General features: G+C 41.7%; 1 protein-coding gene across 1 annotated transcript in view; it reads left to right on the forward strand.

Moving 5' to 3' along the window:
* LOC308306965 (receptor-type tyrosine-protein phosphatase mu-like) overlaps positions 1–10,842 on the forward strand; it is a gene marked incomplete at its 3' end in the record, with an annotated part of 181,262 nt that extends 170,420 nt beyond the window's left edge. The window contains exons 31-38 of the mRNA XM_080752022.1: positions 3,300–3,435; positions 4,162–4,311; positions 5,102–5,275; positions 7,025–7,156; positions 7,407–7,532; positions 9,170–9,330; positions 9,563–9,698; positions 10,789–10,842. Of these exons, the coding sequence (XP_080608148.1) occupies positions 3,300–3,435; positions 4,162–4,311; positions 5,102–5,275; positions 7,025–7,156; positions 7,407–7,532; positions 9,170–9,330; positions 9,563–9,698; positions 10,789–10,842 (1,069 nt within the window). The remainder of the gene's footprint in view (positions 1–3,299; positions 3,436–4,161; positions 4,312–5,101; positions 5,276–7,024; positions 7,157–7,406; positions 7,533–9,169; positions 9,331–9,562; positions 9,699–10,788) is intronic.
* Positions 10,843–14,113: the final 3,271 nt, after the last annotated feature.

Raw genomic sequence — 14,113 nt, forward strand, 5'->3', positions numbered from 1 at the left:
AGACTCTCCAAAAGGAGAGTCTGGGAGTTCTCCATAGACGATGCATTACGCGATGACGTCGTACTCACTTTTACTGACAGGTCCATTCAGTAGTCATCAGCGCATCAAAACATCGTCGGGAGAACATCAAATACGTCTTTTCCAGACAGAAATTCCAAAGGTGCAAACTGTTGTTCGTTTTTAAGTTATGAGATGCCTTTGATTTCAGATACAACTTCGCTTAATGCAGCTTTTATTTGCGATTTGTGAACTCGCATCGGACATGGGGTCCGCCATGTTTGTTTACTAAATGCGAGAGCTGTAGCAGCCGCTCGACCAATCAGGAGCAGTGTGAGGCGGGTTCGCTCGAAATGCAGCCTTTTGATTGGAAATTGAGAACCTATTTCTCATAAAGAGACTCGATGGGAGGGACACCAGACCGAGAAAGGAAGTACATTGGTGATGACGTAACTCGGGATGGCTTGCGAGGCTACAACCCCAACCCCTACGTCAATGCCTAATCCTAGCCTGAATCTTTTCCTAATCGCTTTCCAAATCACTTTTAACCATAAAACAACCATTTGTCCTGACTGTAACAAGTAGGACAATTATCCTCAAAAAGTTAATTTCTCAAATTACTATATACTTGGGAGTCGGGACATTTGGCCCTCAGAACAAGTATTTTATAAGTATAGAACATTTTCCATTGTCCCCTCTTACAGGCTCACTGACTTAAACACACTTTCACATGAAGTCCATGGGTGATTGAGGGATGTCCCACTGTTGTCCTATTGTCAAATAGTCAAACTGACTCTGGTAGAGCCCTTTATGCCTGCTTGCATATTATTGTAACGTTAAATACAGTATGACAATACCAAAAACATCAAGTTGTACGCACATTTGTCATGGAAAACAGAACGGAGGAGATATATTTGATTAAAAATGATGGACAAGAGCAGGGCAGGAAATTCACGGCGGCCACGACGGCCATGGCCGTCGTTGCCCCTCTCTTTGGCCGTGTGCCCCTCGAAAAATGACATGCCCAAACGGCCACAGTGGCCGTGGTGCCCCGGTGCCCACAGCAGTCCGTTAACTTCATTTCACCGTTTTCCATCTGCGCGATTTTCCAGTCATTACGGTGACAGCAGTGCCCGATTGGTTGAGCTCCTTATATGACCAGTAGTAGATTCGATTTATGCTCGTAGCAGCCACCGGAGTCCCGCGACACAGTGTTATACAACACAAAAGCTGCATCACCGGGCTAAACGGGAGTTAAATCTAACGCATCCTGTTGAATACATCTGGACGTGCGAACGAATGCCTTCAAACGGAGCTCTGCTGCTTGTCTTGTCTGTATTTTACGACAATGTGCATTAATGTCATTGGCTGCACCTGTGTGCTGTGCTAGTTAGTTTTGATAATATGAGACGCCAGCTTTCCAGTTGCTCACTGCATGGACGGACACATTTGTCTCCCTTTATGTCCAAGGCAGCAAGAGAGTGAACGTTTTTCTCTCTCTCTTTCCTTTTTTTTCAAGCCGCTGCCTGCTGTGAGTGCCGTCAACACAAAACGAGCTGTATCCAATGTGCTGTGTTGCTAAAGCTCCCCTTTAAATCACATGTTTGTACAAGAAAGAAAAGATTGTAAATCCAATGATCCAAATGAAGACTGAGACTGTACAGCAGCAGGCAGCTCTGCAATGAAGCGCAAAGTAGGCTACGCTGTTACGTGTAAAACAATAGGGTGAAGTCAGGTAAATTGGGACACTTTTTGGAAGCGCAAAAGTATAGGGTGAAGTAAGGTAAAATGGTCTGCTTTTTGGTAATTGGCCTAGGAAACTAAGAAAAAAGCAATGTGTGATACTGAATTTGTTTTTATGATTAATAAGGACTGTCGTCAACATGTTTAAGTAAAATGTATGTAATAAAATAAATTCGTTTTGATCCTACAGCTTTTGAAAAACAGCCTAAATAGGGCTAGTGGTTCATGTATATAATAATATTATAATTTATATAAAAAGTAACTAGTAACTAAAGGTTATTCAAAATTACAATAACAAATTAAGTACAATACTTAAATGTACTTACTTTACACCGCTGCACATGGAAAAACATAAATAAACAGCTTTTTGATATTTATTTAATTGAAAGGTATTACATTAGCCTAATTAAAAATGTAATCTTCCTTAATGTTTAAGCTAAATTAATTATGACTGGCGTGGACTTAAAATCATTGTTTTAATTGATGGCCTTCCTGCCCTGGCACTTGGCCTTTGTGCCCTCAAAAGTTTGACAACAGTAAAGGCCAACTGGCCTTGCCCCTAAAATGATGAAATTCCAGGCCTGGACAAGAGATAAGAAATGTGCAAATGTGTGTAATTTAAAATGTTTAACATGCAAATACTGAACTAAACACAAATTAGAATTAAGAAAATACCAAAAAACATAACAATAATAAATACTCACAGCCTTTATAGCACTGACTGTAATTAAGTACAGTGAGAGTTTTAAAACTCATGGAAAGTGTCATGACTGAAGGACTCTCTGTCAAAGTGCTGTCCTTTTCCTTTGATACCATTTGGAGCCCTTGCCCTCTCACCCTCAAGCATTTAACCAGCTGACATCAGTTAAGTGTGTGAGGGGTCAGGGCTTAAGTCTTTAGAGAACTGGGCCAATGTCTCTCCTGAGTTTGTAGTGTATTCGCCCCCCTAGTGGCAAATAAAAAATATATATAACTTCTGTGAACTCAGATTAGTAGTGTATACTGTATGTGGAGTCACACTGCCCCCTACAGGTATCATTGGTCTACTGCTGCCATTGTATATGGATGTAAACCACATACTTGGCTTTTTCCACCTTAATTATTCCATTTCACAATCATTAATGTATTGCTATTAGTAATTAATTAATGTGTTAATTTTTAATGTTGCTGCTAGTAAAGATGGGGCTAATTTTAATGTCATTATGTGCTGCTGGGTAGATTAACCTAAAATAAATCTGCCAAGTAACTAGCAGCCTAACTAAAGCTGTCAAATAATAGCTGTGGAGTAAAAAGTACACTAGTCGCCTCTGGAATGTTGTGGAGTAGAAGTATAAAGTAGGATATAAGAAATGGCACGCATGCACACACACCATGACACGCACACCCATACGCACGCACCCATGTACTCACACACACTAATGACATGCAGTTTTTAGTTAATCGAATTGATTCTGTAACATTTGTGTGTGCGTGTGTGTGTGTGTGTGCGTGTGTGTGTGTGTGTGTGTGTGTGTGTGTGTGTGTGTGTGTGTGTGTGTGTGTGTGTGTGTGTGTGTCAGTGCGGGGGCGGGGCGTACAGGTTGTTTCATAGTGATTGACATCATGCTGGACATGGCTGACAGAGAGGGAGTCGTTGACATTTACAACTGCGTACGAGAGCTGCGTGCACGAAGGGTTAACATGGTACAGACTGAGGTATGAACACACGCACACACACACACACACACACACACACACACACACACACACACACACACACACACACACACACACACACACACACACACACACACACACACACACGATGGTACAAGCCACAATGCCTCACTGATGACATGTTAAATAAATTCAGATAAATACATAAAATAGCATCTGAATTGAGCAACTAACCATAGCGGCATAGCTCAGGGGGTAGAGAAACCGTTATTAGAGCACGAAGGGATCCCGAAGGGTTCCCAGTTTGAATCCGGGCTCCCCCTGAGTTAATGTCGAAGGGTCCTTGGGCAAGACTCTGAACCCCACATTGCTCCCGGTGAGCTGGTTGGTGCCTTGCATGGTTTCCTCCGCCACTGGTGTATGAATGTGTGCGTGAATGGGTGAATGTAATGCACAATCTCTGTAAAGCGCTTTGGATAAAAGCGATATATAAATGCACCATTTACCATGTTACTGGACAAACAATTATTTTTTTAAATTTATTTGTGAAAAGTTAAGCAACAAACAAACAAACAAACAAACAAACAAACAAAGAACTAACCAGTTGCATGATGATATACTAACTATACAGTCAAGGAACCATGCCAAACTAGGATATTTCCTACACTGTTAAATTCCCAATGCTCATATTATACTGTAATTTTGAGAGTCCTCAATGATGTTCATTTCTCTCTCACCCTCTCTCTCTCTCTCTCTCTCTTAAAGGAACAGTACGTGTTTATCCATGATGCCATCTTGGAGGCGTGTCTTTGTGGTGACACCACCGTGCCAGCCAATCACCTGCAATCGGTCTACTATGAGATGAACCGATTGGATCCTCAGACGAACAGCAGCCCAATCAAAGAAGAGTTCAGAGTAAACACACCTTAAAATAATAATAATAATAAAATAATAGAAAGATGCAATTGGAAATTGCAAGTGTGGTTGCCGTGGTCCCCTTTCAAGTCAATGGGTAAAATTAATTCGCTCATATTTTAATGGCCATATATGGAGATCTCTGTGTCAGACATTGTCCCTTTCATGCCCATGTATGGAGATCCCTGATGTCATCAATATTAAAATCCCATATCTTGGAATGCCCATACTGTATATGGACATACTCTGTCAGTCTCATGTGGTCTATGATGTCAGACATGATGATGTCTGACATCAAATTCATATCTGGGAAAAAGTTTATTTTTAATTAAAGTCAATGGAGAAAATTAATTCACGAATACATTTATAGAAATTAAAATATATAACGTATCTCCTAGTAAAATAGCACGCATGCGTGTCCCGATGAAGCCGGTCGATTTGACATATTATGGCCCAAGTGCGTGCCACCAAAACTGTGGGAGGAATTCTGCTGCAAAAATAAGTTTACTTGGAAGTTGGAATAAAGTTGGGCTATATACAGTCGTATAGTGTTTGGAACCATACAGTAGTATATGGAACTGTACAGTAGTATGTGGAAATAAACAGTAATGTTTGGAACTATGTAGTCATGTTTGGAACTGTAAGGTACAGTAGGAAGTGTTTGGAACTATACAAGTATTGTAATACAAACTGTGTGCGTGCGCACGTGTGTGTGTGTGTGTGTGTGTGTGTGTGTGTGCGTGTGTGTGTGTGTGTGTGTGTGTGTGTGTGTGTGTGTGTGTGTGTGCAGACCTTGAACATGGTGACTCCTACACTGCGTGTTGAAGACTGCAGCATCTCCTTGCTGCCCAGGAACCATGAGAAGAATCGCTGCATGGATGTTCTCCCACCAGACAGGTGTCTGCCCTTCCTCATCACCATCGATGGAGAGACGTCCAACTACATCAACGCTGCTCTCATGGATGTATGTCATAAGTATTATAAGTATTTATGGAAATGTTTACTACGGTTATAAAACCAAGTGTAAAGTCAGGTCAAATAGCCAGGTAAATTCTTCTGCAACCAGCAGGAGGGGAAATAGTAACACCTTTTGTTCTCACCCTTTTCAGGCTGTGACCCCCAAAATAATCATATTTTAACTGGGGACCCCCCACCCTGACAAGCACTAAGAGTTGAGGCATTACATTTTGTATTACACGGTTCTATTGTGAAAATAGCAGATCTACATGCTTACAACGCGTTGTGATGTCAATGTTTAATTTGTCTTTTTAGAGGTATTAAAAAGTCCTAAAATTGTCACTTTAGAAATATGCTTGTACCCTCTATACACTTAAACTTTATGCTGGTTTGTTTACGGTTGAGAGAGAAAACAATGTTGCACATTAAGTTAATCATCTGGGGACCCCCCAAAATAATTTGGGGACCCCCCCCCCCCCCCCCCCCCTGGGTCCCACAGGTTGGGAACCACTGTTCTAGGCCATACATGGGCAACTGGCGGCCCGGGGGGTGGGGGCCACATGCGGCCCCCACCTTCACTTAATGCGGCCCGCAGGTTAATACCGGAATACTGATATATTATTGATTTCAGCTGTTACAATTCCTAATATGGCCTGCTTTAATTCCGTGAGACTATATTAGTAGCTTAATGACTAGTATAGTAGTATTTCTTTTTATGTCCAATGTATTTGTATTTAAAGGAGCTATAGTCAACTTTTTCTTGAAAAACGGATGCTAAAATAAAAATAATGCTTCGAAAATATTTTATAAAAAAATAAGCTTCATATATGTGTTTCTATTAAAAAATGACCACAAAAAGCGTAAAATAATTATAAAATAATCATTTTGGCCACACTTTGTTTACATTCTAGTCTATAGACTAGGATGTAAACAAAGTGTCGGCCCTACAATGAAAAAGTTGACTAAAGCTCCTTTAAGTTCATGAGTTAACATGAGTATATCACTAAATGCTTTTGAAAAGAAATCAAAATGTTACATTTCAGGATTCCAATTAAAAAATAAAATTAAAATAATTCAGGATTCCAATTCAAAAGAAGCAAAAATAGCTGATCTACAAGCTCAAAACGCATCGCTCTTTTGTATAAGATAGTAGAATCACAAAGTAGGACGTAGCAATATGCAATGTGGCCCTCTGGAGTGAAGGTGGAAATATAGAGGCCCTCGCCATCATCAAAGTTGCCCACCCCTGTTCTAGGCCAATGAGAACTGCAGTGTTTTCATTACTTCCTCATTGGCTTCATTTCCAGCAGTGGATGCTTGCTGCCTGGTCACAAGTAATTGCAAGGATTTCAACATGACGAAGTTTGAGTATTGGGTTCTGGCTATTGTGTCAGTGACCAGACTGACGCGATTAGCAAATGCTCCCGTCATACAGTCTGTGGTGACGGAGGTCTTAGGATGAGTATGGGATAAAGCGGAAGTGAAGCCTCCTTCCGTTTTGTTTTTAACATTGCGCACATTTATCCTAATACAAATAAAGATCATCTAATCATATTTAGCTTGCTGCTTAGCAGAAATGACATTTTAAAATATATTTTCATTTACTCGCCGTTCAGGAGTTGTAGTTCCAGACTCTATATAGCATTCGGAGATTGTGCAATCAGTTGTCTGGCTACGCGAGACTATGGGTCAATTTACTGTCCTGTGTTTGATGTCATTTCCTGTTGGTTGACTGTAACTTCCTGTGTTCACGCAGAGCTACAAGCAGCCGTCGGCGTTCATCGTTACCCAGCATCCTTTGCCGAACACCGTGAAGGATTTCTGGCGTCTGGTGTTGGACTATCACTGTACCTCTATAGTCATGTTGAATGATGTGGACCCCGCCCAGGTACACACACACCCGTGCGCATGCACACACACACACACACACACACACACACACACACACACACACACACACACACACACACACACACACACACACACACACACACACACACACACACACACACAAACTTTTAACATACAAGACCCATTGAAGGGTAGTGTAATAATGGCATAATAATATAATATGTGCCACGTGTGTGTGTGTGTGTGTGTGTGTGTGTGTGTGTGTGTGTGTGTGTGTGTGTGTGTAGTTGTGTCCTCAGTACTGGCCAGAGAACAGTGTGCATCGTTCAGGTTCCATCCAGGTGGAGTTTGTTTCAGCCGACCTTGAAGAGGACATCATCAGCAGAATATTCAGGATCTACAACGCTGCACGGGTCAGACACACACACACGCACGCACGCACGCACGCACACACGCACGCACGCACACACGCACGCACGCACACACACACACACACACACACACACACACACACACACACACACACACACACACACACACACACACACACACACACATCTGCGTTAGAGATGCACAATCATGAAATATGGCCGATATCCGATAACCGATATTTTACAAGCTCATATCTGTCGATACCGATTCCGATACCGATATGTATTACATTATTATATTATAATGCAATATATCTTACAGAATCGGTATCGACAGATATGACAATATCTACAAATACTAAATATCTAGTAGCTCACCTTTGCGAATTTATAGAAAAATAGCCATCCATTATTTCCTATCGCGGTCTTGTGTAAAAGACGGCTGCATTGCTCATGGAGCAGTGCAACATTATTGGGCTGCCATTACGGAGCGAGAGGCTCTTCCTCCCCCTCTGTTTGCATCAGTTTTCAGACATAGAAATAGAGAAACTAGATCCAGGCATAGAAAACCACCAAAGAAGTGATCCCGCCGCCATTATAGTTTATGTGCGCTCCAGATTTGAGACTAACGTTAAGGGAGCTGCTGCTACTGTACACACCCGCGCCACCCCTCATCTGCGGACATGTGAAACAAAGAACGAGTCGCCACGCTGAGCGTTGCGAAGTCCGTTTCAGCCAATTCAGCACCATTCAGCGAGTTATGTCCTGATGGGAATCGTAACTCATCAACGTCAACATGTGCCATCGCAGGTACCCCCTTCCAGTTAAACAAGTGGTTTGGTTTGGTCAAAGACGCCTAAGGGCAAAAGGTGACCTCACCCTAAAGGGCGAGGTTGCACAGGACGGAATTCGCACAGGACAGAATTCATTATTAATATATATCAGACCAGTTACTCATATTTGGAGATCTCTGATACCCATATATGGATATCCATGTACAGTATATGGAGACATGGGCATATTGGTTGGATCGGCGGTTCTACAAAAACAAATGTTTCATACAACTGTACATTGTGCAAGTACAGTAAAGGCAGGGGACATAGGCAAAAATCTGAGCTATCCGTGTGCAAAAGTTGGAGTCTGTAGAACCAACCGTGTGCTGTGAGACCCCAGACTTGTTTACTCGGTTACTTGTTATGTGAAATTCCTATGACGTCTATGACATCTGACATCATACAGTACGTACAATCCCTTGTATGCCCATATATGGAGATCCCTGTCTGTAGAACCAACCGTGTGCCGTGAGACCCCAGACATGCTTCTGTGCATGTCAGTATCTGTCTCTCAGTCCTTGTCCCCTTTTATGGCCATATTGGTTGGATCGGCGGTTCTACTGAAAAATGTTGTTTTGTACAACTGTACATCAGGGATCTCCTTATATGGGCAATTGGGCATACAAGGGACACGGATGGAATGTGATGTCACAATGTGATGTCACAGATATGTCAACGATGTCACAACAATGTGACATTGACATTGAGGCGTTACGACTCTACAGACAAGATGTGCCGGTTTTCATAGATAACTGCGACCTACGGTCACAATAATATCCATAGTTTATTATTGCTATGGGTTGGAGATAATAATAATGATAATAATAACATGTATATTACTATCAGCCACAGGACGGGTACCGCATGGTGCAGCAGTTCCAGTTCCTGGGTTGGCCCATGTACAGAGACACACCCGTCTCCAAGCGCTCCTTCCTCAAACTCATCAGACAGGTGGACAAATGGCAGGACGAGTACGACGGAGAGGGACGCACTGTGGTGCACTGTCTGTAAGTGCTTTACCCCCATCTAGCGGTGACAACCAAGAACTGTCAAATATAATGTGGTAATAGAAATATAATGGGCAGTGGTGGACAAAGTGCCCAACTCTGCTACTTGAATCAAAGTATAGATATTCCTGCTCAAATTAATGCAACTCAACTACAAGTGAAAATTGCTCTGTCAAATTTGTACGAGTTAATGAGTACTCTCTCTCTCTCTCTCTCTCTCTCTCTCTCTCAGTAACGGAGGAGGTCGTAGTGGGGTGTTTTGTGCGATCAGCATTGTGTGTCAAATGCTGAAGCAGCAGAGAGCCGTGGATGTTTTCCACGCCGTCAAAACTCTGAGGAACAACAAACCAAACATGGTCGACCTGCTGGTGAGTTTATTGCCCTATCGTTTCATAATACTACCTTCTGGTTTCATATATTACCTTATGGTTTCATATTATATCTTACTGGCTTCATCTCGGCCTCCATAACTGACCAAAGGTAGCTCCTTACTACACCAGAACAAACAAAGTCAGTTCAGTTCAGGAAAATAATTCGACTCATTTAGCATTTTTGCATTTTTTTCTTTTTTCATATTAAAGCAGACAATCATAGCAAAAGAAATGATATATTGGTTAATTAGATTGAGGTTAGCTAGAACCTGTCAGACTTACTTTAGTTAAGCTACCTGAAGAATCTTGCTGTGCTATTTGCTCATTTTGTATTTTGGACAGAAATGTATTTTCGTGTCTTCCTCTGCTTTACTGAACAATGACATCTGGCGAGACTCAACCTCCGTCAAAAATCGTCACAAATGACAAATAAATTGCATTTCATTCTATACTGCCACAGAACACTTAGTTACCACGGCTCGCACTGTTGGTGGCGACTCAAGCACTACATACTACTGACAGCAGCACTGCTGGAACAGATGCTTACATGGATATCGCGACCGCAAACTATAGAGAGAGATTTTCAGAATTGCTTGTACCTGCAGGAAGTTTGCTCGTGTCTCTTCACCGCTGCTTTTCACTGGCTCCTCTGCTGACAGAATTAACTTGAAGTTGCGCTGAATGAATGTGGAAGCAATGCAGGATCTCTTCTAGGACAGTGGTTCCCAAACATTTATCTCGAGACCCAAATGAAAATAGCAGATCTACAAGCTCACAACGCGTCACTTCGCGCCGCGTTGTGAGCTTTGTGGAATGGCTATTTCCACTACTTCTTAAGCGTTCTAATTAATGGAATTTCTTTGAATATTTTAATGAAATTATTACATTATTTTGAATCGAGCTTGTCGACGATTTTAGATTTCTTTTTCTTTTTAAAAAGAAACAAACAATTCAAAAGAAAATGTTGGAAACACTTGTGTATAAGGGATATTTACAGAAAAACAAATCACGTTCTGATCTGCTATATACTGATATACTCTCTCTCTCTCTCTCTCTCTCTCTCTCTCTCTCTCTCTCTCTCCAACAGGACCAGTATAAATTCTGTTATGATGTCGCTCTGGAGTGTCTCACTTCTACTTAGTCTCTCCTCTCCTTTTCGCTCTGTGAGTAGAAGGAGTTCAACTACTGTCTGGAAACACAACACACACACACACACACACACACACACACACACACACACACACACACACACACACACACACACACACACACACACACACACACACACACACACACGGTCAAAGCAATGCATGTGAAACACGCACATGCATGGAAAGCCCCCCCACAGACATACACACACTATATTCTTGGATGTCCATGGAACGCAAAGAGACTCAAACTTTCACTTGCTCAACCGTTGTCACAACAATTTGTATTATTGTTATTATTATTACTATTTACAAACCTGTAAAAAAATGGATGCCTTCAAAAACAAAATGGCCGCTGGGTTCAACGACTTCCTACGCCGCGCCCTCTGTTGTCATGGTTACGGGTCTTGCTTTGACGTTGTTGGACGGAAACAGGACGCGTCGGGAAGGTTTCTAATGACGAGCAAGGCTGTGTTTTTATAAATAAAGTTAACCCATTATTTTATGCTTTAACTATTGAAAAATAGCAGATATACAAGCTCACAGCGCGGCACCGAGTGCCGCGCTGCGAGCTTGTAGATCTGCTATTTTTGAAAAATCGTGTGAGCTTGTATATATCTGCTATTTTTCACTGGTTAAAGCATTCAATAATTCTAGGCCTAAATGGGTTACTGTACTGAGATTTCTTTCCTGAACCTCACCGCTGAAATGTCATTGTGTGTTTTTTTTTTTTATTATTATCTTTTATTACACTGTACAGGAGAGAGAGAGCGAGCAAGAGAGAGAGATAGAGAGAGAGAGAGAGAGAGGGAGAACGAGAGAGAGAGAGAGAGAGAGAGAGAGAGAGAGAGAGACAGGGTCAGTTCAGATCCAAGATCAGCACAGTCACGGTGACATAGACCAGTGGTCACATGTGAGGGCCGTATGCATTTACTGATCATGTTTATTTTAATGATTCATCTAATGATTGTGTTCTGGCTTGGATCATTGAAACTGGATTTATTGGTATCACCTCTTGATATCATTGTTATATCACCATCAAAATCTTTGTATTTTTTGCCAATTATTTGATTATTTGGGGTGCCAATACCAATACTGGGTCCCTTGAGAACCCAGTGTTGTAGAACGTCAATCTGTTTACATTCCCAGGGCATGGAAACCGTGTTGTGATTGGTCGAAAAAGACGCTAGTCCCGTCCTATAGATGCCGTTTCTCCTGGTGAGATGAGGCTGCTAACGAGGTTAGGCTCGTTATGGAAATAAACGTCATTTTCGTCATTTGAACTCGGATCTGATCTGGCCTTCAGAGTGAAGCTGTCTATAATGTAAATATTAGAACAGATATTTATTCCTTCTGTTGTTGTTGATATTATGATTATTGTTATTCTTTTTCTCATAATTATCATTGCTGTTATCATTGTTGTACTTGTGAAGCACACAGACACAGACAATCATGTGTTTTTTAGTTGATTTATCCCCCCAGGGCCAAAAAAAGAGAAAAGCTTCTGGGAACCCAGATTAATTCATCACCAGATTCTCACACTGGTCAAACATTAGATCCTAAAGTTAATCCCTGCGTTTCATCTCTTTGGTCAGTATTTTGTATTTTAAACGGTCTGTCTGACAGCCACATTGACTCATGGGAAATGTAGTTTCAATGATGTGACCTCAATGGCTAAACTCAACATTGATTTTTGATTACAATATGAACAGAATTCAAAGTCATTTTAAGGGGATTCAAGTGGAATCTCTTGACACAGATGGTCTCTAGAGGTCAGAGGTCAGTCAATAAACTCTATGCACAGCAGCCACATTGGCAAGAGATTATTGGGCTGCTTCCTTACTTTCTTCGTGGATGTTACCCAAAAGCAGTACAGAGTGTTACATGCTTCCTGACTGTGTTTGACCTGATGGAAAAGAGCCTTAATCATTGGGAACAGCTGTGAAGCAAGGAAGTTATTTTAGAAGGAATGGAAACACGTGACCACTGGACATGCATCATGGAGCTCAGCATGGGTGCCAGAACTCGCACTGGAAGTACGATAAAATACATGTCAGTGAAGTGACCGCAGTTTTCCCAGTGACCCTGAGCGCAACGGTGGGGGCCAATGGGCAATAGGCTTCCCACACTCCCGCGCCCCCACCGTTGCGCTCAGGGCCGTTGGGAAAACCGTGGTCGCGTCAGTGAATGGAGCTGGCTTGATCAGCTCATGAACAAACCTGGAACAAAAACTATTTATGAACTACTGAGACCTTTGTCGTCTAATCTGTTCAGGAATATAAAAGAAGACATATCAAAGGTATTTTTACAATCACTTGCTTTTCGATGTGCACAGTACATAATGAAATAATAATAATAACAGTAAATAATAATCGTTTCTGTCTCCGAAGTATCGCGAGATTTGGTTCCCAGACAGGAAACGGTGGATAGTCTCGCGATACTTGGCACGTTTAGAAACATACTTTTTGCTCTTTAGATACTGCTATAAAATGACACAGTGCACACATCTAAAATCCACGCAGCACAAAAAAATGTGTGACATGCCTTCTTTTATTTTCCTGAGCTGAGTATGTTATAAAGGTCTCACTTTTTCATAAATAGTGTTTGTTCATGAACTTCATGAGCTGCTGGGAGCCTGGGAGGCTGCTCCACAGTCTTCCACCGAACTTCCGGCTGCAGTTTGGCACCCATGGTGCGACGAATCTGCCGGTTGGAACTGCGAGATAGCGAAAGGGGCATGGCTGTCTTTACCTCTCTATTTACCTTGCTGTGAAGGAGGAAGTAAGGAGGCAGCCCAGTTTGGCTGCTGTGCACAGGGGTGTCACACCAAATTCTGGGCTCTGCGTACACGGATTCATTCCCATTTTGTGCTTTAACTATTGAAAAATAGCAGCTATACAAGCTCACAGCTCGGCACCGAGTTCTTGTAGATCTGCTATTTTTGAAAAATAGTGAACATTTGTGCAAGTCTAAGGAGTCTAATCCTTCGAAGGTTTTTTGAAAAACCTATGTTTCTATGTGAGTGGTGCTCAAACTTCTTCATGTGAAGGACCCCCAATATGATATGTATTTGGCCATGGATCCCCCATCTCAAGATATTTAGTTCCAGGGACCCCTAGAAGCAAAATTTGAGTTACAAATGTTCGCTTAAAAAATACATATATTCAAAGATTTGCACACATTTTCATGACTTAAAAATAGCAGATCTACAAGCTCGCAGATCTGCTTGTAGTTCTGCTATTTTTCAATTGCTAAAGTATAAAA

Source organism: Nannobrachium achirus (genome assembly GCF_963921795.1).
Source record: "Nannobrachium achirus genome assembly, chromosome: 21".
NCBI lineage: Eukaryota > Metazoa > Chordata > Actinopteri > Myctophiformes > Myctophidae > Nannobrachium > Nannobrachium achirus.